Source organism: Pongo pygmaeus, chromosome 10 (assembly GCF_028885625.2).
Source record: "Pongo pygmaeus isolate AG05252 chromosome 10, NHGRI_mPonPyg2-v2.0_pri, whole genome shotgun sequence".
Lineage (NCBI taxonomy): Eukaryota > Metazoa > Chordata > Mammalia > Primates > Hominidae > Pongo > Pongo pygmaeus.
The window spans coordinates 87,733,296-87,757,796 of NC_072383.2; the positions used below are offsets into that span (position 1 = coordinate 87,733,296).

The following is a 24,501-nucleotide window of genomic DNA, read 5'->3' on the forward strand; positions in this document are numbered from 1 at the left end:
ACATCAGGTTCTAAGAAGTGGCTACAGGTGGTTCCTAAAGTGTGGCCCTCAGGCCAAAAGCATCAGCATCACCTATGAGATTGTTAGAGATGCAAATGACTGGGCCCCACCTGACCCATGGAGCCAGCTCTGGAGAAAGGGCCCAGGAAACTGTTTTGACAAGCTCTCCAGAAGATTCTCACACACATTAAAGACTGAGTGAGCTGGATGATAAAATGTTTAGTACTTCCGGGTTTTAATCATTTAAAAAGAAAAGGAACAACTTTTTCTTTTAAAGCAAAAATGTCTTTATTGTTTGAAGCATGACAAAATAAAATTGATAGGACATTTCATTTCTTACTTAGTCTTCTCAATGGGATTATAAAAATACAATGCCACTTAGTTTTTGTAAGCTCTTGCAAATGTCCAGAAGCTCACACTTAGTATGATATTAAAAGGCACTTATAACACACAGTAAGATACTTAGAAACCCACCTCATAGACACAATTGAAATTTCTTTGAGAAAAATTTCTAAACATAGAAATAAATAGGACGGCACTATTTCTTCTTTTCCAAAACACAGAATAGCATTTTCCCCATGTTACCTATACACACCATAAATGTGGTCAGCTCCTCCCATTTTTGTTCTTGATACAGGTTGATAATCAAGCTGAAATTAATTTGCTTGCTTTTCTTCAATTTAATCTCAATTTGGTTTAAAATAAAGCAAAATTCTTAATTTGTATCCAGGATCTTTTAGAATACCTGGCTCATTTTCATTTTGTTTTAAATCACAATTCATTAAATAGGAAGACGATGATGCAAAAATTTTAAAAAGTACTTAATATTTAGCTGCCCAAATCACCCTAAGCAACAATATTTCTGAAGCATGTGTACATACATGTGTGTATATTTTTAAATATCACTGCTGCATCACTCTGGCTTTTTAGCATACTGAAAACACACTAACATAATTTTTGTGAACCATGATCAGACACAACCCAAATCATTCAGCACATTCATCTGTGATAGATAAGTGAGTTTCATTTCCTTCAGGTTGGCCAATGGATAAACAAAGTACGCCATAAATTAAAAAAAACCCCACTGCTCTATGCTATATCTGTGCTATTGTTAATTAAAATAAGTGTATTCTTGCTGTGGAAATTCTGTGGTCTGGGAATTTTTATTTGTTCATCCTTTCAAGGCATAAGTAAGAAAGGATAATTTTTATTTTGAACAGAAAGACATATAACTAGTCAGATCAATAACTCATTATTGGCATATAGGATGCTATTTTGGAGGTAAGTGAATTATTTCACCCAATGACTGTCTGAATATGGTCAATCTGAAATGACTTAACAGTGAAATCCAGAGATCTGGTTACTTTCCTGTCAGGATTTGGCCTAGAAATGAAAATGGACATTTAAAATAATATGGGGAAAATACAGAGTTGCTTGAATGCTTATCACTTTATTACTGCAATCATAAATGACAGTAATTTAAATTAGTCCTTCACATTTGATATGTGTGTTTAAATTAGTCCTTAGATATGCCTCTTCTGCCTTTTGTTCTGTTGCTCACCCTTTTAAGAAATGCCATGATAAATAGCACATGGTTGTGTTGCGTGGAGTATCTTGTACTACCTTCCTGAGTATATGTACATTTGTTCATTTATTGTGCCTCTGCCCAACAAATGAAAATGAATTTTTTATTCAGCTTTTCTGTTGGACAGCACTGAAAAGCTTTTGCTGATTTTCAAGGCAGTCTTTCAGCTTATCCTCTGTCAAAGTCAGTCGCTGCTCCAAGATTGAAACAGTCTGCAAAAAGGAGGACAAAATAATCAATGCCTGGTCCTCTGGTGGTGAGGATGACAATGACAATCTCTGCATAGGAAATCCTTTTAAGAACTGGGATGCCCACCCTTCTACCAAGAAGTTGGCTCAAAAATGAGCCCCAGAACTTGCTTTGCTTCTGGGCCCAACCACAGGGCAGGGCATTATCAAGCAGTTGGAGAAAAGAAAAGAAAAAAAAAAAAAAACCCAAACTGATGTGTTTGAGAAAAAAAGCAGTGAAAGATCAGACCTCTTATGCCTGATCTTCTAAAGCACCAAAACCAGGGAAGAGGCCACACAGCGTTCTAAGTGGTTCCATAAGCTACACACTTAGTGGAGAAGGGGAGGGGGTCCAAAATTCCACATGCCAGCCAGATGCCACTGAAATGTCATCACTACTCATTCTGTCACAATCCAATCCATGGCAAACCATACCTATAGCACTGCAGATGGATGGCTAGATTGCTTTGAAAATATCCTAACAATCGCCTCCAGTGCCCTCACACAGAAGATGCTAATATTACCTCGTGGAATTGTTAGGAGGATTGAATAAAATAATGCATGTAAAATGCTTACACTAGTGTTGGACACACACGGTTTGAATAATCCTGTACTCACTTATTAGCTGAAGGAGTTAGAACACATCCAGAACACATATACAAACACATATACATATATATATTAAATGTTAACATATGTTTTATACATATGTTTTATACATACGTTAAACTTGGGAAATCTAATTTTTTGTGATATTGGCTACTCTGCCTTCATTCTTTTGTATCTTTTTTTTTAAAAAAAACTTATTATAAAATGAAACATAGCTTATTCAGGAACCCATACAAGGTACATATGTTATTTAATGGATTCTTATAAGAAATACATCCTCAAAACCATCACCCATGGCAAGAACTAGACTCTGCCAGCCACCCCAGAGGAGCCTTCCACGTGCCTACCACGTGACCCCTTGCCCGCCCTCTGTAACAGCCACTATCCTGACCTTTACAATGATTGCTTTCTTGTGTTTCTTTATGGTTTTATTTCTCAGATGTACATCCCTAGACCTATAATTTTCTTTCCCATGTCAAGAATTAATGTGTCACTTAAAGTCTCTCTTAATCTACAGATACCCACCCTCTCCCTCTCTTTTCTTTACAATTTCTCTGTTGATAAGCTCAGGCCATTTGACAAGCTCAGAAACTGCACACTCAGGGTGCAGCTCAGCCTGTTCTTCCATCTTTTGTATATTCTTTAAGTTGGCTGTTGGATCCAAAGGCTTGATCAGGTTAGATGCCTTGGAAAGATTACAGGTGGTGGCCTATTCTCTGATTAGAAGGCAGATTAATAATGTTTGGTCATTTCTCATGAATGTCATAGTGACTCAATGTCTATATCTATTAATTCCTGGAGATTGCAAATGATGATATTCTAATTCTATCATTAAAACATTTTGTTAGTTGGGATAACTAATAAGTAAGAGACATTTTCCTCATCTACTATTTGATTACCTAATGGTAGAGTTCATATAGGAAAGGCATGACACTTGCTTGGTATTTTAGTCAATCAGTTTTAAGATAAAAAATTGAATCCCTATCATCTTTTGAATGTAACCAATTTTTAAAGATATTATTTAATAGCTTTTGCCTTCATATTTTATACTATCCATAGATCATTACTAATTAAAAATAATGGTGATGCTGTTAATACAGTCTACCATTTATTGAGTGCCTACTATGTGCCAAGCATTTTATTACACACTTTTTTTTGAGACAGGGTCTTAGTCTGTCACCCAGGCTGGAGTGTAATGGCTTGATCTTAGCTCCCTGCAACCTGTGCCTCGTGGGCTCAAGTGACCTTCCCACCTCAGTCTCCTGGGTAGCTGTGACCATAGGTGCGTGCCACCCTGCTTGGCTAATTAACTTGTTGTTGTTGTTGTTGTTGTAGAAATGAGGTCTTTGCACTTTGGGAGGCCGAGCTGGGCGAATCGCTTGAGCCCAGGAGTTTGAGACGAGCCTAGGCAACGTAGTGAGACCCTGTCTCTATATAATAAAAAATAAAAGAAGAAATGGGTTCTCACTATATTGCCCAGGTTGGTCTTGAACTCCTGGGCTCAAGCAATCCTTCTGCCTCGGCTGCCCAAAGTGCTGGGATTATAGGTGTGAGCCATTGTGTCCAGCCCTTCAGACACTTTTATACATTATCACAGTTCCAAATGCTAAAAGTTATTTATACATTTATTATTAACACCTTTAACACTGGTTAACTGCATCTGTCTACCATCTAAAACATAATTTCATTTAAATTTATTTCGAATTATAGTTCAGTAACGATAAACACCCTCCAACTTAGTTAGGTGATGTTAAGTCATCTGTAATTAAAGTAAATCAGAACACATTTATTTTACTTGCTGCTTGCCCACAGATTCACTGCTCTCCTTTTGCAAGTGTGTTGTGCCTGCTTCTAACCTTTTTAATATGTAAAATGAATCCATCCCCTAAAAATTAAAAATCATAGAGAAATTCAATACAGTTTAAAGTGATTTATTTAGCTTTGAATCTGGTAAAAAGGAGGAGAAATAGGTCACGAAACTGAAAGAACAGGGAATGGAAAGATTCACTTGGGAGGGACCCTAATGAGAACTCAGTGTTGAAAGGTAAGAGTTTAGGTGAGGAAGTTATGGCAATATGGGAAACAAAACAACTACAACTAAATTTGACACGAAGGGAAGACGGCAATGGCCTTCAAGGAAAAGAGATATCTGATAAATACAGAGAAAGTCACGTCTAGTACAATATTACCAAATGAAAGTGAGTGATTTTTAATATGATTTTCATTGAGCAAATCATATGATGACTCCACGTTCTCACATGGCTCTTTCTCACAATCTGTCAGATGCCTCCAAAGGCCCTGAGGTGATATCTACAGGATAAAAATATTCACTTAAATTAGTGGTTTTCAACACTGGCTGTAAAACAGAATCATATGGGGGTTCTTAAAAGACTGATGCTAGGGCCTTATCCCAGACCAATGGAAATGGACTCTCTGGAGGTGAAAACCAGGTATATGTACATTTTGTAGCTGCCCTAATGATTATAATGTACACTCAGGGTTGAGAACTAGTTGGGTGATTTCTATGCAAAAGCTATTTCTATTTGAAATATTTTTCTGGACAAGCAATTGACATCTCTGTAGTTCATATTTTACCATCTTTTTATATAACTTGCTACTGTCCACTCTGACAAATATTAGTATCTAGTATTCTCATTCTACACATCAAAGAGGAAGAAGAGAAGACTTATTCAAAGGGAACAATGAATCAACAGAGTTGGAAGAGAAACCTTTGGTGTATCCATTTCAACATACCACTTCCCTTAAATTATGTCTATACCTTGTAACCAAGAATTTTGGTATATTATTTAAGATCCATTGTATTTTTCTTTGCAAAGGTAAACTGGCCTCAAAAAAGTGGATAATATTCTAACATGGGAATGCAAAACCATCATGCCTGGAAGATTACTGCATCAAGGTAAGAGGCTTTGGGATAAGAGAAGTTAAATACTGGACAGTGAGAACATTTTCAAAGTAAAAAACTATAAACATTGGCAATATTTCATACTAACCAGAAATGGTTACTCCCAATACATTTTTCTTATGGCTCTAAATGTTTTCTTACAAATGGCTTAAGCTGTGTGCGTGTGTGTGTGTGTGTGTGTGCACGTGCACACACAAATGCATAGGCTCTGAGCTTATCTCCACAAGATCTTGTTTAGGGCATTGCCACCTTGAGTTTGCTTCGCTAGTACAGAAAAATCTCCCCTGCTCTGCTAGTTCTGCAAGTTGCTGTATCCAGAATTGTTTTGTGTATTTTACCCCCAAGTGCAACTCATGCAACCTGTGTCATGCCCACCTGTGTCAAAACATTGAGTTGTTCCATAATATGCTCTAAAGCATCAGTCACAGCGAGAGGTATGCTCCTTTGACTTTCAGAGGGGAGGTCACTCATGTCTTCTGTTTTCTTTTTCGTGGTTGTTGGCGAACATTCTGGTGACATTAAGGAAGGGTTCAAGAAATATCCACAGGCCTCTTCACCCTTATCTGGCAGAGTTCTACCACTGGTTTCTGTTGTCTTTAATGTCACAGAAAATGTAGGAAGAGTTATATTTTCCAAACTTTAAAATGATATATATAAAAGTTTAAAATATTCCTCTTCTAAAAAGCCCAGGCTTACATTGAAGATTTATCCTCAACTATAATAAGTTATGGAAATTACTATAATTAAATAAGGAATTATTAAAATTCTTATAATAAGGAAACAAAGCTAACAGTGAATAGAGACAACTTCCTTGACTTTCTTTTCAATGAAACACACTTTCCATACACTGATCTGAGGGATCTACCATTAAAAAGATTGTTAGATGCAGTTTAATTCTTCATTTAAAAACAATATTCACATCTATTAGGATGACTATTATCAAAAGAATGAAAAATAACAAGTGTTGGTGAGAATGTGGAGAAACTCAAACACTTGTCCATTGCTGGTAGGAATGTAAAATGGTTCAGCTGCTTTGGAAAATAGTTTGGCTGTTAGTTACCCCCAAAATTAAACATAAAATTACCATATGATCCAGCAATTCTACTCCTACGTATACATCCAGGAGAACTCTGAAAGCAGGGACTCAACTGGATACTTGTACAGCAATGTTCATAGTAACATTATTCACAATAGCCAAAAGCTAGAAACAACGATAGATGAACGTATACACAAAATATGGTATAAACATACAATGAAATATAATTCAGCCATAAAAAGGAATGGAATTCTGATACATGTTATAATATGGATACATCTTGAAAACATGCTAAGTAAAATGAGCCAGACACAAAAGGACAAACACTGTGTGACTGCACTTATATGAGGTGCCTAGAATAGGTAAATTCCTAGAGACAAAAAGTACAGTAGAGGTTACCAGGGGCTGGAGTTAGGGGTAATGGGGAGTTATTGCTCAAGGAGTACAGAGTTTCTACTTGGAATGATGAAAAAATTCTGGAAATAGATAGTGACGATGGTTATAAAACACTGAATACTGTGAATATACTTAATGCCAGTGAATTGTATACTTAAGAATGGTTAAAATGATAAATTTTACATTATGTATATGTTACCACAAGAGAAAAACAGAAAGTCCTCCATATGGCAATGAACAATCCAAAAATAAAATTAAGAAAATAATTCCATTTACAATGGAATAGCATAAAAAATATTTATGAAAAAAGTTAACAAAAGAAATGTAAGGCTGGGTGTGGTGGCTCAAGCCTGTAATCCCAGCACTTTGGGAGGCCAAGGTGGGCAGATCACCTGAGGCCAGGAGTTTGAGACCAGCCTGGCCAACATGGTGAAAGTCTCTACTAAAAATACAAAAATTAGCCGGGTGTGGTGGTACATGCCTGTAATCCCAGCTACTTGGGAGGCTGAGGCAAAAGAATCACTTGAACCTGGGAGGCAGAGGTTGCAGTGAGCCAAGATCACGCCACTTCACTCCAGCCCAGGTGACAGACCAAGGCCATGTTTCAAAAAAAAAAAAGAAACGTAAGACTTGTGTACTGGAAGCTATTATACAAACCATCACCGAAAGAAATAAAAGATCTAAACAAATAAACATCCCATATCCCAAATTTATGAATCAAAAACCTTAATATTATTAAGATGGCAATACTCCCCACATTGATATGCAGATTCAGTGCAAACCCTATCAAAATCCCATTTGTCTTTTTTGCAGAGGTTGATAAGCTGATCCTAAAACTCATATGGAAATGCAAGAAACCCATAACAGCTAAAATAATATTGATGAAAAAAATGTGAAGGACTCATACTTCCAAATTTCAAAACTTATTGTAAAACTATAGTAATTAAGACAGTGTGGCACTGACATAAGAATAGACATACAAATCAAAGAAATAAAACTGAGAGTGCAGAAATAAACTCTTCCATTTATGGTCAGCTGATTTTTGACAAGGTTGCCAAGACAATTTAATCAGGAAAGAATTATCTTTTTAACAAATGGTGTGGGGAAAACCCAATATCCACATTCAAAACAATGAATTTGGGTCTCTACCTCACACCATCTACAAAATTAACTCAAAATGAATCATAAAGGGCTGGGCATAGTGGTTCATGCCTGTAATTCCAAAGTGTTAAGAGGTGAAAATGGGAGGATTGCTTGAGGCCAAGAGTTTGAGATCAGCCTGGGCAACATAGGGAGACCCCATCTCTACAAAAAATAAAAAAATAAAAAACTTAGACAGGCATGCTAGTGTGTGCCTGTAGTTCTAGCTACTCAGGAGGCTGAGGTTGGAGAATGGCTTGAGCCCAGGAGTTTGAGGTTGCAGTGAGCTATGATGGCACCACTGCACTCCAGCCTGGGCTACAGAGTGAGAAACTGTCCCTAAAAAACAAAACAAAACCACATCCTCAAACGATCCTATTAGTATCACTTTGAATTACTCAACTCCTTATGACAGAGAAAAGCTAAAACTGTACTGAAAACGTCCAGAAGAAAGGCTCCTAACAATCACAGATCCTGAAAGATCAAGTTAACATAAAGGATTTTTAATGCTACTCAGTCATACTTAGAAGCATCTATGGACCAACCACCTATTCATGCTCTGAACTAAAGGAACTAGGAAGACAACATACAGCACTTATCTACATGGTTCTGCAGCTACTGAGCTGATAGCAAGGACTAAAATGGGAGCACTGTAGAGGTGAGTATGGAAATACAAAGGATTCTCTAAGAAATCTTGACTCATGATCATAGTCTGCATTCATGATCCTAGACCTCACTCACTGGGAACAAAATATGGATGTCCATGCTCCACAACCATCCACATCCCCAAACAAATAGTTCCTGCTCAAAGAACAGGCTTTAAAAAACAAACAAACAAACAAACAAAACATTGCTTCTGCTCTACCTGCAATGGCTTTCTCTGCCATCCTAGCATGACTGCATCCTTCTTGACCTCCAAATTTCAGCTTAACTGTCCCATCTTCAGAAATGTAGTCCCTGCCCTGACTACCCTACTGAAGCTGGACCTTTCATTCTCCAGCTTGGCATCCTGATGCTTTCCTCTGTAACTGACCAGAATCTGTATTTATGTATTTGCTGCTTGTCTATTGTCTGTCTCCCTCACTAGACTACTATGTTTACTCTTCTCATCACTGTATCCCTTGGATCATTTCTAGTACTTAGCAGAAGCTTGAATATTTTTGAAAATGTTAACCACTTGTATACAGATTTTTTTTTTTTTTTTTTTTTTGAGATGGAGTCTTGCTCTGTCGCCCAGGCTGGAGTGCAGTGGCGCGATCTCAGCTCACTGCGAGCTCTGCTTCCCAGGTTCACACCATTCTCCTGCCTCAGCCTCCAGAGTAGCTGGGACTACAGGTGCTCGCCACCACTGCCAGCTAATTTTTTGTATTTTCAATAGAGACGGGGTTTCACCATGTGAGCCAGGATGGTCTCGATCTTCTGACCTCGTGATCTGCCCGCCTCGGCCTCCCAAAGTGCTGGGATTATAGGAGTGAGCCACCGCTCTCGGCTGTATACAGATTTTATTACTGCTCTCACAGATGGAAACCAAATTATCTACAACCAAGACAGTTTTTTTTTTAAAAAATATGGATCACAACATATCTAAGTATGTATATACATGGCCACAAATATTATTAATCATATTGTAATAACAGCTTCAGCCCTTCTTGGAAAAAGGCCCCCAATCATTCATTGAACTCTGGAGGTTTGCAGTCAAGGTCATTAGTATAGAAAGGACAATAGGAAAACTGGCAAAGATGATTTAAGACCATAGACAATCTAAGCAATAAAAGAGCTCCAATAGGTTTTCTTGTTTGGGACCAGCAAAAAATACATTATTATCATATGACATATGGAAATGAAAGAAAAAAGGGAAAAGCATATGGGCAGAGAGAAAAAAGGGTGCCAGCTCTCCATCCTACAACATTAGCCAACTGACATCTCTCTCTGTCTCTCAAAGGTATTGAAACCTAGGTATTAGCAGATACCTTTCTACCAACCAACCCTGTCTTTACATCCTGTTTGTACAGGAGAAAAGTGAGATGCACAGCATGGGGGAGGTTCAATACATTCCATTCATAAATATTTTTTAAAAAGGTACAAAGGGAAAAACATGGTGTTTACAATTCTTGGCTGACAGAAGTCCAGCAAGTGAGTCTGTAGTACCTGCTTCTCTCAGCACATTGAGATACTCTCCTATTTCAAAGGTGCTAATATTCAGCTTTGAGTAAATACTTACTGAGCATCTATCTATACATACTATCATACAATTATAAATGTACGTATGGTATGATGCCCGCTCTCAAGGATTCTCTGTTGTGATGAGAGAATTCAGACTAGGCAGGGCCCAAATCCCCCACAATGCCTGGCTCATCTCTGGCATTGCTGAATGAGCATGAAATACACAAGCAGACAGAACATAAGCAAACACATGATTGTAAGACTGCAGAAAAAACAAATGCTTTGGTAGTTCATATAAAGAAGAAATTATATCATGTTCTCATTTCCCACCTCTTACTTCTATTGCTAACACTGTGTGATACAGTGAAGCAACAGTAATACCATCATTGATTGATCCTACAAATGAGGACCTCCTATGGTAGGCATTAGAGCTATAGCAAAGAACAAGTCAGACATGGTATCTTCCTTCATGAAGCTTACAATACTCTGGGGAAGTACTTTATCAAAAAGGATGGCAGGGCAATCACTACCCTTAAGTTCTTCTTTGGATAACCCCATGGTTGCCATCTTGAAGATGGGAAATGCAGCCTCACCAACGGCAAAGAATGAATCTAAGGGCTGAGAAATCCTTATCTGTATAGGTCAAAAGGCCTCACTTTTCACCCGAACAAATGAAATGGGGTAAAAGATACAGATCTGACTGATGCAAAGAACTATGAAAGTCCTGAGAACTGAATATAAAACATATCACATCCTGGGGACAAATGACTCTTAAAAGGTTCTTTAAATACCATGGTTAATTCTAATGCATACATCTTCATTTGTCACTTATTTTTGAGGATGAATTATTTTAATGCATCAATGAAAACTGAAAATTTTGGCATTGCCAAACACATTTTTATTAGAAAATTAACCATTCAACAACATAACCATGGTCCACACCTCTAAACTATTATTATTTACATAATTAACAAAGGAACATTCAAGATACTGTGGCGCTCAACTACATGCGAAAATTCACACATTATATCTACTCCCCTTCCTCCTTTCCTCTTCTCTCCTTCTACCACCACCCTTTCCACCACCCACCCTCTGGGCTGGCGAGTCAGAATTAATCACTAGTGCCATTTCACTCCCACAAGACTTCGTGCCATCAGTAGAGGATTTCTCACTCCTTATTATATTTGTGTTTACATATCTGTATTCCCCGTTAGATTATGAACCCCTCATGTGGGGTCAATAACTTTATCATCTTATGTGCTTGGCATAGCACATCAGACACAGACAAAGCTCCACATTTGTTGAACTGAATTTAATTGACTGTCCTGCATCAGCTGAGCCAATCACAAAAAATTAAATATTAGCAATTTGATAGTATTTGAAGAGAAATATCACCCCCCAAAGTTAAACTAATGCCATTTTCTGCTAAAAATTACAATCTTAAATGCCTTCTCAGAGGTACAGTGAGGAAGCAATGTAAGCTTATATTATCTAACTGCAAATCACTGGTAGATTTTTATCCCCTAAAGGCATACTTGATAGCTTCTGGATGAATAACATAAGGATTTTTCTGACAAATGTGAGTGCAAAAGTAGGCATTTCAAACGTAAAGATAATCAGTGACTTGAACTTTAGATATACATTCAATCAGTTGGTTAAAATAAGTTAGTTTTGGTTTACAACTAACATTTCTACTCTTGGTTTAATTCTGTAAGTAGAGAACAAAACAGATAAAAGGCAGAAAATATCTAAGCCAAAGTGAGTTTCCCATTATTGAAGGTTCTAAAATAGACTTGGGAAGGTCATTTGTCAGAGATATTGTGAAAGATATACAAACATCAAATCAGGAAATTCAACTGAATGCCTTTTAAATCCCTTTTTATTCCTGATGTTCTGAGATTTTTAAATCACTACATACACACACACACACACACACACGCACACGTATGTATAAAATGTCTGCCTGAAATAGACTAGAATAACAACAAAAAAAGCCTTTTGCCTTGGACAAAAATAAAAGCAAATATTTTTCAAAGAAAGAATATATCATTTATTTTCAATGATAAAATTTAGAGTAGGGATTGGAAACTTCAATAATCTCTACATAAGATCTAAGATAACGAATATATGCCATTTGTTCAAGCAAAATTATTTTATTTAGCACCTACGTGCCAGGCAAAATTCCAGGTGCCAGAGACACCAGGACTGTGTTCATTTCCTACTGCTGCTGTAACAAATTACCACAAACTTAGTGGTTTAAAACAACATAGATTTATTATCTTGTAGTTTTGGAGATCCCAAGTCCAAAACAGGATTAACGGGGCTAAAAACAAGGTGTCAGTAAGCTGCATTCCTTCTGAAGGCTCTAGGAGATAATCCATTCCTTGCCTTTCCAGCTTCTAGAGGCTGTCCACATTCCTTAGCCCATGGCTGCATCACTCCAGTAACTGCTTCAATTGTTATATCTTCTCTAATTCTCATGAATCCCTCTTTCCCTATAAGGACCCTTGTGATTATATGGGGCCCGGCCAGATAATCCAGGATAACCTCCCCATCTCAAGAGCCTTAACTTGGCCGGGCATGGTGGCTCATGCCTGTAATCCTAGCACTTTGGGAGGCTGAGGTGCGTGGATTGCCTGAGCTCAAGAGTTTGAGACCAGCCTGGGCAACACGGTGAAACCCTGTCTCTACTAAAATACAAAAGAAATTAGCCAGATGTGGCGGCATGCACCTGTAGTCCCAGCTAATCAGGAGACTGAGGCAGGAGAATCGCTTGAACCTGGGAGGTGGAGGTTGCAGTGAGCCGAGATCGAGCCACTGTACTTCCAGCCTGGGCAACAGAGCGAGACTCTGTCTCTTAAAAAAAAAAAAAAAAAAAAGCCTTAACTTAATCACATTTGCAAAGCCCCCTTTGCCATGTAAGGAAACATTTTCATAGATTCTGGGGATGAAGACATAAACATTTTTGAGAGGAATGGTTGTTCTGCCTACCTCAAGGAGTGAATAAAGAGGCCCTGCTATCATGGTTACACTCTAGTGGGTGAAGGAGAAAAGTAAATATGTAGATATGTGATGTAACGCTAGGTGACAAGGGTTAGGAAGAAAAATAAAGTTAAGCAATGTGCTGTGTTATGATGTAGCTATGCTGATGCAATTTTTTTATGGAGAAGTGGTAAAGAATAAATTTAGGACGTGTTATGTTTGAGATGCCTATTAGACTTTCAAGGGGAACAGTCATTAATACAACTGGAAATATATGATTCTAGATTTCTGTGGAGAAGCTGGGTCTAGAAATATAAATTTGGGAGTTACTGGCATGTAGATCTTTTTATCCATGGGTCTATGATCACTAGGAAGAAGCCAAACAAGAGAAGAGTTGCAGAGACTTTGGAAGGCAGGAGCAGGAAAGGTGACTGGTGGTCCTTGAGGTTGAAGACTACTGGCCCAGAAGTCAAGTGAGGAAGGAGCTTCCAGGAGAAAAGAGTGATCACCAGGATCAAGTGCCACACACAGGTGGACCAAGATGAGTCCTTGGGACCCTGACATGAATGGAAGAGTGGGGATGAATGCTTGATTGGATAGCACTCAGAAGAATGCAAAGTGAAGAAACAAAGACAGTGAATCTAAGCAACTCTTTTTTTTAGAAGACTTTTGCTATAAATGGGAGAAGAGCAATGAGACAGGAGCTGGAAAGGGATGAGGGGCCAAATGAGGTTTTCATTTATGAAGATGAGAAATATATCACAAATGTGTGCTGATGGAAAGAGCAAGCATAAAGAGAGCACTGATGACACAGGAGAGTGAGGGGATAACTACTCGATAAATGGGCTGGATAGACAGTGGCTGAGTGCCCATGGAGCTTTGTGTAAATAAATTTATGGTGAGACCAGCCAAGATGGCTGTCTAGTCAAATCCAGCCCCTTGGGTGTAGGCGTGAAGGAGACAGAGAAACAGATTTAACCCAGGTTGGCATTTTTCTAGGTGAGGACAACAGAGGGAGAAAGGGACAAGACCATGGATGTAATGATGGACCACAGAATGTAAGTTGGGTAAAGGAGGCCCAGACACAGGGAGCAGGCAGTGTTAAGCAGGAGGCTTGTTGGATGGACGCCTTTCTGGGGCTGACAAATTACCAAAATGGGAGGACTAGAAGAGTGTTGGCCAAAGAGTGGGAGGCTTTACACTAAGTTTGCCATCAGCACAAAGGACTCAGATAGTCACAGAGTTCATCTGAGAATCTTGACAAAGAGGATGGCTGCCTTTCAGAAGTGACTCAGAGTTTTGCTCTATATTTGGTTCGTTTCTTAAGATCAAAAGCCAATGTTGACTAAGGAGTGGATGGATCCATTAGGGAAACAGAAAAAGGAACTGTAGACTCACCCAGATGGGGCTGTCACAGGACCACAACAAAGAATTCATTTTCAATTCCTAACATTCTTGAAAACATAGGCTGTTGATCCTGAAGGAAAAAAATGACAATTTTCTGTCTTCTGAACAGTGGATTATGTATCCTTGTAGGAACATACTCATCTGATCAAGTCTGATTGACTTAAAAGTATGACTAGGACATAATCAAAAAATGTCATGTGAAATTTTGTCCTCCAAACTAAACTTGCTGAGTTAAGACTTGTTTTTCCCTCAGAAGAAAACATACATCTTTTTCTCAAAGAAAGAGCCTTCAGCTTTGGGGATAAGATTTTATAGAGGACTTTGCTTTTTCTTCTTGAGACCAAATTGGAAATTGCATTTTTATCAGAAGACTTGAAAAATATACCATGTAGCTCTCAACTGAAATATCCAAATGATTAATTCAGTCACCTTGGCACAGACAGCTGAGGCTACAAGTCTACTGTCTGTCTTTGTCTTTAATCTTTATTATAATCTCTAGAGAAACCTATTAATTTTGAAGCCATTAATGGGTAGTATACAGCTAGGACAAATGGAATCTGCATAAAAATTTCCTTCTATGTTTCACTTCTTATATGATTAAGAAAACACAAACCACCAATTCCTCAAAGGAGGATCTACTTCCTAATGCTGTATGCTGATCTAAAAGTGCGCTGCACCAGACGGATCTTAATTAATGATAAAAATACTAACCAAAATTATCTGGGAGTAGGGGATAATATGGGTAACAGGTAGTGATATAGAATTAGTGCTCTCTCTTCTAATATTAAACTAAAAAGCCTACAAGTGCATGATATTCCCAGTACTCCAAATGAACATAACACCAACTTTCCACATAAAATTTCCTGCAAACTCAAAAGGGAAAACAAGTAGCCATTACTTCTTCTGTGAACTGTGCCATTACACTTCGAAGAGCATTCAGAGTAAGGCATCCATCCTCATTATCTGTTCCATATCAAATTCAACAAGAATCTTTTATACAACATGCTAAGTGAATAGGGCAAAGATCTATAGTTATCTTTCACACTGTTCAACAAACCCCAAAGAAAAAAATAAGATATTTTCAGATGTAGTTTTAAAAGGGATAAAAGATTTTCATTTTCAGGCAGCTGAGTGAAAAATGTATTTAATATATTTTTTTAAAAAACTTAGCAGACAAAGATCTATCATCTATTTTAAAAATCTAGTTCCATTGTTTTACTGGATGAAAAATGATTTCCTAACAATAATATAGGAAGCCAATCTAAAATCAAACAATTAGATCTATGAAATTAATAAAAAATATTTAACCCTATGATAAAGATTATATAACTGGATACAGTTGAAAAACTGTGGCATAAAAATCTCCAGGAAGAATGACATTCTTTTTTTTTTTTTTGAGATGGAGTCTCACTTTGTCACCCAGGCTGGAGTGCAGTGGTGCCATCTCGGCTCACTGCAACCTCTGCCTCCTGGGTTCAAGAAATTCTCTTGTCTCAGCCTCCTGAGTAGCTGGGACCACAGGTGCATGCCACCACACCCAGCTAGTTTTTGTATTTTTAGTAGAGACAGGGTTTCACCATATTGGTCAGGCTAGTCTCAAACTCCTGACCTCAGGTGATCCACCTGCCTTGGCTTCCCAAAGTGCTGGGACTACAGGCGTGAACCACTGTGCCCAGCCACAACAGCATTCTTGAATTTCTTATGAGTAGAGTATTAAATCCTTCATTATAAATAACAAAAAATAAGATTGTACGATAACATGATGCAGTTTAAATATTTTTTCTCCATATATTTTCACATGTAAAATCATGTAGGTGTTTTCCTCCTTTCTTATTTTGCTGGTGGAAGAAACTCAGAAAGCAAAGATAATAAAAACAATGGCTATGTTTATATAGAAAGATTTTTTTCCCTATAATTACCATGGGGAAAAATGGCCCACCAAAAATAACATTCAAATTTAACCATAAAATTCAAAAACACTTTTCATAGATGCCATGAGTCAAAGAGAATATGAGCTAGATTCTTTTACTTTATAATCAGAATGATGAAGAATTATGATAATATATCTTTTCTCAAACACGCATATGCATGTGTGTGTATGAACATACACACACACACAGATGAGTAAGCAGGAAGTTTTTTTTTTTTTTTTTTTTTTTTGAGACAGAGTCTCACTGTGTCACCAGGCTGCAGTGTAGTGGCACAATCTCGGCTCACCACAACCTCCGCCTCCCAGGTTCAAGTGATTCTCTTGCCTCAGCCTCCTGAGTAGCTGAGACTACAGATGCACACCACCATGCCCAGCTAATTTTTCTATTTTTAGTAGAGACAGGGTTTCACCATGTTGGCCAGGATGGTCTCGATCTCTTGATTCTTGATCTCTTGACCTTGTGATCCACCCATCTCAGCCTTCCAAAGTGCTGGGATTACAGGCATGAGACACAGTGCATGACTGCAGGAAGTTTTTAAAGAGGAAGTCATGATACCACTAAAGCATGTCGCTATATTATGACATACTTTATACGAAACAAAACCCATTATGTTTCATAGCCATTAAACATGATGGGCTTTATCCATTTAAAATTTCAGTCTCAGAATTTACCAAATAACCAGCATGATTCAAATAAGCATTCTTTGCTGGGCACAATGGCTCATGCCTGTAATCCCAGCACTTTGGGAGGCTGAGATGGGTGGATGACCTCAGGTCAGGAGTTCCAGACCAGCCTGGCCAACATGGCAAAACCCCATCTCTACTAAAAAATACAAAAATTAGCTGGGCTTGGTGGCATGTGCCTGTAGTCCCAGCCATTTGGGAGGCTGAGGCAGAAGAATCACTTGAACCTGGGAGATGGAGGTTGCAGTGGGCCGAGACAGCTCCACTGTATTCCAGCCTGGGTGATGGAACAAGAATCAATCTCAAAAAAAAAAAAAAAAAAAAAAAAAAAAAAACCCAAAAAACAAAAAAACAAGCATTCTTTTAATGATTCCTCTTGATAAATGAGGTGCAATTAATGTAGATCATCTCTTTATCATAATCATTATCACATACTATGGAGCAGCAGTTTAGGGGTCACCCTGTGGGACCAAGTGTCTGAATCAATCAAGTCAAGATTCTCAAATCTAGATTTCTGTACTGGATGCTCCACACCCAAGCCCTGTCTCTTCCTGTACTAATAAACAGTGCCATTATCCAGCCAGCCACCAAAAATTTGAGAGATATTCTTGACTCTTCCCTCTTCTCCCATGTACAGTCAGTAAACAGAACTTATTGACTCTTTCTCTTCAATACCTCATGAGCCAGTCTCCTCTTCTTCATCCCCTATGCTACAGCACTCGATCAGACAGTTGTCACCTCATGTCTGGATTACTGTTACAATTGCCTCCTAATCCTCCATGCCTCTAGTTTTATCTCCCTCCAACCCCTCTTTTTTCACGTCTCCAGAGTAACTGTTCTGAAATCCAAATTTGCTTTTGTCACTCTCCTGGCTGAAAATCCTTCACTGGTTCCCCCAATTCTTAGGGTGAATCCAAATACCTCCAAAAACCTTCAAAACACATTTGAGATCATTCACAATCCATCCTCATCTTCTCTCTCTTGTCCCTCAACCTCATGCAATGCTGAGGCAAACCTGAAATGTCCGGTTTCCTGAATTCACTCCCCTCTCAGGGCTTCTTGATTTGTACTTTCTGAGCTCTGTCCTCGTTCCTCTTATTATCAGGCAAATTTTTAAAGAACCAGCTCAAGTATCACTCACATTTGGAAGCTGTATCTGCAACTTTTCTGTCTTCCACTCAAATTCTCCGGGTACATATTTCTCCCCCCCCCCACCCCCACAATATAGTTTCTTTATTTAAACACTCCACTAATTACTCCCATAGCAATTTAGGCCCATATCATTATTATTGAATTTGCTCTTTCATTTGAGAAGTGCTAATCTAAAGCCTCAATAGGAGTTGAAGTGAAAGTGTTGGGAGAACTGGAATGTTCTAGGCAGAGGACGGAATATATACAAAGGCTGTGTCTGTGGGGGAGCTTGTGTTACTTTAGGACCTGTAAAAAAAGTCTGGGGCCCAGAGATGGAGTGGGGCAAGGTGTTATGTCATTGCTTGGTATATAACAGGTACTCAATAAATTTACTAAATAAGATTTTAAAAATTGGCCAGGTGCAGTGGCTCACGCCTGTAACCCCAGCACTTTGGGAGGCCAAGGTGGGTGGATCACCTGAGGTCAGGAGTTTGAGACCAGCCTGGCCAACATGGTGAAACCCCATCTCGACTAAAAATACAAAAATTAGCAGGGAGTGTTGGTGTGGCCTGCAGTTCCAGCTACTCCAGAGACTGAGGCAGGAGAATTGCTTGCTCGAACCTGGGAGGCGGAGGTTGCAGTGAGCCAATATTGTGCCACTGCACTCCAGCCTGGGTGACAGAGTGAGAAACCGTCTTAAAAAAAAAAAAAAAAAAAATCTATTATAGCTGACTCCTTTTCTTACCCTTCCCTCTACTCACTTTTCTACTCCCTTCATACTGGTTCGCATCTGTATTACTCCATTAAAAAAGCTCTTCAGGCCGGGTGCGGTGGCTCACGCCTGTAATCCCAGCACTTTGGGAGGCCGAGGCGGGTGGATCACGAGGTCAGGACATCGAGACCATCCTGGCTAACACGGTGAAACCCCATCTCTATTAAAAATACAAAAAATTAGCCGGGCGCAGTGGCGGGCACCTGTAGTCCCAGCTACTCAGGGAGGCTGAGGCAGGAGAATGGCGTGAACCCAGGAGGCGGAGCTTGCAGTGAGCCGAGACAGCGCCACTGCACGCCGGCCTGGGCGAAAGAGCGAGACTCCGCCTCAAAAAAAAAAAAAAAGCTCTTCAAAAGGTTACCAATAATCTCCACCAAATTATCAAACATTTTTCAAACTTTCTCTGGACTTTTGGCAATGCTGACTCTATCGTCCTCTTGAAACTATCCTCCTTCCTTGGCTGCCATGACACCATACTCTTTGGCTTCCTTGTTACCTACTAGTCCTTCTCTGCCTTATTTGCAGGCTTATCATCTTTCATCAGATCATTTTATTAAAATTCCTCAGGGAATAGTCCCAAACCCTCTTCTGATTCTATACTTTCTACTCAGGCAATTGTATCTATGGTTGCTGCTTCTATTACCACATACATGCAGAATACTCACTCATTCTTGTTTCCACTCTAGACCTTTCCTTTAAGCTACAGATATGTGTACACAACTGCATGTCTGATAGGTACTCCTGGAGGTTTCAAAGGAATGTCAAACTCAGTATGTCCGAACTGGAACTTGAAATCGCAAATTTGGTCCCCTTAGGAAATCCCCTACTTCAATGAATGGCATATCATTGTACAAGCTAAAAACCCAGGGATCATCTTTGCTAACCCACTTCTTACCCCTGCTTACATATCTCTCAAATAAATTCCATTCTCTTGATTTCCACTAAGATGATCCTAATCCTAGCTACCTTCAGTTTTTGTCTGGACTACTGACTTTTTCTTTTAACTGGTTTCCATGTATCTCTTCAGCTGGCAGGAAGCTTGTTTTCAAGCTACAAAGGGCAAAATCACGAAAAGGCCTGCATGCCTGATTCCTATGATCCTCTCTAAGCTTGGCTCACATAACACCTTGCCCCACTCCATCTCTGGGCCCCAGACTTTTTTTACAGGTCCTAAAGTAACACAAGCTCCCCCACAGACACAGCCTTTGTATATATTCTGTCCTCTGCCTAGAACATTCCAGTTCTCCCAACACTTTCACTTCAACTCCTATTGAGGCTTTAGATTAGCACTTCTCAAACTTTAATGCACACACAAATCACCTAGGGATCTTATTAAAATGCAGGGTCTGATTTGGTAGGTCTGGGGTGGGACCTGTGAATCTGAATTTCTACTAAACTCTTAGATGATGCTCAAGCCAACTGCCCATGAATCATATTTTGAGTAGCAAAGTTTTATTTTATTTTGTTTTATTTATTTATTTTTTGAGACAGAGTCTCAATCTATTGCCCAGGCTGGAGTGAAGTCGCATGATCTTGGCTCACTGCAAGTCCGCCTCCTGGGTTCAAGTGATTCTCCTGCCTCAGCTTCCTGAGTAGCTGGGATTACATGCATGCACAACCATGCCTGGCTAATTTTTTTGTATTTTTAGTAGAGATGGGGTTTTGCCATTTGGCCAGGCTGGTCTTGAACTCCTGACCTCAGGTGATCCATCTGCCTCAGCCTTGCAAAGTTCTGGGATTATAGGCATGAGCCACCATGCCCGGCCTTGAGTAGCAAGGTTTTAGATCTCGGCTCAAATACCTTTTCCAGGAAAACTCTCTCTGATCCCACACATTACTGCCTTCAATTCATACTTTCACTGTACTAACATTCATACTTTCACAGTTTTTGCTTACCGTTATAACTCACACGCATCCCCCATCCCCAGCTCCTACCTAGTGTCTGACACGTTCATTTTTGTGAAATGAATGAACAATGTCCATTGAACGTGACTTAAGCTGAGTCATTTTGCTTCATGATGCTAACACCACAAGATGCACTACCCTAAATTCAGCTCCCACGGAAATCCAGCTCATCTTTGGTTAGCACACCAAAAAATTTTCTGTTTCTGCCACTCATTTGGGGTCTGCAGAGATATGGACAGAAGAGTAATTGATTCCACATGCACTGGGTTTTCTATTCTAACAAGCTAGTTGGCCCCAGTCTCCATGTATCTACCACTACACCAAATTATCTTATGCCAGGTACATAAAAGGCTGAGGAAAACAGGGAAATCCTAGTTACTGTGGTCAGATCCAAATATCCCACCTTGGTGTGAGGAATGGCTTGGGGAAGGATGAAGGCAGGAAGAAAAGAGACAAATTTTTAGTACATTCTCATTTTTTTCCCCATTAAGGAAAAACAGCTTAAATTCTCTTAAAATTCATTTCTCCTTACACTTAGGAAAAACATTTTCAGCCTGACCAATATGGAGAAACCCCATCTCTACTAAAAACACAAAATTAGAGAAGAGTAGGTTCCAAGATGGCCAAATAGGAACAGTTCCAGTCTACAGCTCCCAGTGTGAGCAACGCAGAAGGCTGGTGACTTCTGCATTTCCAACTGAGGTACCAGGCTCATTTCACTGGGGCTTGTCGGACAGTGGGTGCAGCCCACAGAGCATGAGCCAAAGCAGGCGGGGCATCGCCTCACCCAGGCGATGGGGTTGGGGAATTCCCTTTTCCAACCAAGGGAAGCCATGACAGATGGTACCTGGAAAATCGGTACACTCCCACCCTAATACTGTGCTTTTCCAATAGTCTTGGCAAACGGCACACCAGGAGATTATATCCTGTACCTGGCTCGGAGGGTCCCATGCCCATGGAGCCTTGCTCTCTGCTAGCACAGCAGTCTGAGATTGAACTGCAAGGCAGCAGCGAGGCTGGGGGAGGGGTGTCTGCCATTACTGAGGCTTGAGTAGATAAACAAAGTGGCCAGGAAGCTCGAACGGGGTGGAGCCCACCACAGCTCAAGGAGGCCTGCCTGCCTCTGTAGACTTCATCTCTGGGGGCAGGGCATAGCTGAACAAAAGGCAGCAGAAACTTCTGCAGACTTAAACGTCCCTGTCTGACAGCTTTGAAGAGAGTAGTGGTTTTCCCAGCACAGAGTTTGAGATCTGAGAACGGACAGACCGCCTCCTCAAGTGGGTCCCTGACCCCCGAGTAGCCTAACTGGGAGGTACCTCCCAGTAGGGGCTGACTGACACCTCATACGGCCGGGTCCCCCTCTGAGACGAAGCTTCCAGAGGAAGGATCAGGGAGCAACATTTGCTGTTCTGCAATATTTGCTGTTCTGAAGCCTCCGCTGATGATACCCAGGCAAACAGGGTCTGGAGTGGACCTCCAGCAAACTCCAACAGACCTGCAGCTGAGGGTCCTGAGTGTTAGAAGGAAACCTAACAAACAGAAAGGACATCCACACCAAAACCCCATGTGTACGTCGTCATCATCATCAAAGACCAAAGGGAGATAAAACCACAAAGATGGGGAGAAACCAGAGCAGAAAAGATGAAAATTCGAAAAATCAGAGTGCCTCTTCTCCTCCAAAGGAATGCAGCTCCTCGCCAGCAACGGAACAAAGCTGGATGGAGAATGAGTTTGATGAGCTGAGAGAAGAAGGCTTCAGACGATCGGTAATAACAAACTTCTCTGAGCTAAAGAAAGATGTTCGAACCCATCGCAAAGAAGCTAAAAACCTTGAAAAAACATTAGACGAATGGCTAACTAGAATAAACAGCGTTTATGACCTGATAGAGCTGAAAACCATGGCACGAGAACCATGTGACGCAGGCACAAGCTTCAGTAGCTGATTTGATCAAGTGGAAGAAAGGGTATCAGTGATGAAGATCAAATGAATGAAATGAAGAAGTTTAGAGAAAAAAGAGTAAAAAGAAATGAACAAAGCCTCCAAGAAATATGGGACTATGTGAAAAGACCAAATCTACATCTGATTGGTGTACCGGAAAGTGATGGGGAGAATGGAACCAAGTTGGAAAACACTCTTCAGGATATTATCCAGGAGAACTTCCCCAACCTAGCAAGGCAGGCCAACATTCAAATTCAGGAAATACAGAGAACGCCACAAAGATACTCCTCAAGAAGAACAACTCCAAGACACATAATTGTCAGATTCACCAAAGTTGAAATGAAGGAAAAAATGTTAAGGGCAGCCAGAGAGAAAGGTCAGGTTACCCAAAAAGGAAGCCCATCAGACTAACAGCGGATCTCTCAGCAGAAACTCTACAAGCCAGAAGGGAGTGGGGGCCAATATTCAACATTCTTAAAGAAAAGAATTTTCAACACAAAATTTCGTATCCAGCCAAACTAAGCTTCATAAGTGAAGGAAAAATAAAATCCTTTAAAGACAAGCAATGCTGAGAGATTCTGTCACCACCAGGTCTGCCTTACAAGAGCTCCTGAAAGAAGCACTAAACATGGAAAGGAACAACCGGTACCAGCCACTGCAAAAACATGCCAAACTGTAAAGACCATTGATGCTAGGAAGGAACTGCATCAACTAACGAGCAAAATAACCAGCTAACATCATAATGACAGGATCAACTGACACATAACAATATTAACCTTAAATGTAAATGGGCTAAATGCTCCAATTAAAAGACACAGACTGGATAAAGAGTCAAGACCCATCAATGTGCTGTATTCAGGAGACCCATCTCATGTGCAGAGACACAATAGGCTCAAAATAAAGAGATGGAGGAAGATCTACCAAGAAAACGGAAAACAAAAAAAAGCAGGGGTTGCAACCTTAGTCTCTGATAAAACAGACTTTAAACCAACAAAGATCAAGAGAGACAAAGAAGGCCATTACATAATGGTAAAGGGATCAATTCAACAAGAAGAGCTAACTATCCTAAATATATATGCACCCAATACAGGTGCACCCAGATTCATAAAGCAAGTCCTTAGAGACTTACAAAGAGACTTAGACTCCCACACCATAATAATGGGAGACTTTAACACCCCACTGTCAACATTAGACAGTTCAACAAGACAGAAAGTTAACAAGGATATCCAGGAATTGAACTCAGCTCTGCACCAAGTGGACCTAATGGACATCTATAGAACTCTCCACCCCAAATCAACAGAATATACATTCTTCTCAGCACCACATCGCACTTATTCCAAAATTGACCACATAGTTGGAAGTAAAGCACACCTCAGCAAATGTAAAAGAACAGAAATTATAACAAACTGTCTCTCAGACCACAGTAAAATCAAACTAGAACTCAGGATTAAGAAATTCACTCAAAACCACTCAACTACATGGAAACTGAACAACCTGCTCCTGAATGACTACTGGGTACATAACAAAATGAAGGCAGAAATAAAGATGTTCTTTGAAACCAATGAGAACAAAGACACAACATACCAGAATCTCTGTAACACATTTAAAGCAGTGTGTAGAAGGAAATTTATAGCACTAAATGCCCACAAGAGAAAGCAGGAAAGATCTAAAA

At 39.7% G+C, this 24,501-nt stretch overlaps 1 protein-coding gene across 15 annotated transcripts in view; it reads right to left on the bottom strand.

Annotated features, from left to right (window-relative positions):
- Window positions 1-263: 263 nt before the first annotated feature.
- The window catches only part of POC1B (POC1 centriolar protein B), a 111,301-nt gene continuing 87,063 nt past the window's right edge, over window positions 264-24,501 (bottom strand). For 6 of the 15 annotated variants that reach the window (XM_054444738.2, XM_054444736.1, XM_063646556.1 and 3 more), the window contains 2 exons: window positions 5,720-5,938; window positions 4,337-4,731 (listed from right to left, as the gene is read on the bottom strand). In XM_054444738.2, coding sequence (XP_054300713.1) covers window positions 4,519-4,731; window positions 5,720-5,938 — 432 coding nt within the window. In that variant the 3' untranslated portion in view covers window positions 4,337-4,518. Of the gene's footprint in view, window positions 1,798-4,336; window positions 4,732-5,719; window positions 5,939-24,501 lie in introns of those variants that run through there. The other 9 variants (XM_063646554.1, XM_054444744.2, XM_054444740.1 and 6 more) reach the window with 2 other exon arrangements.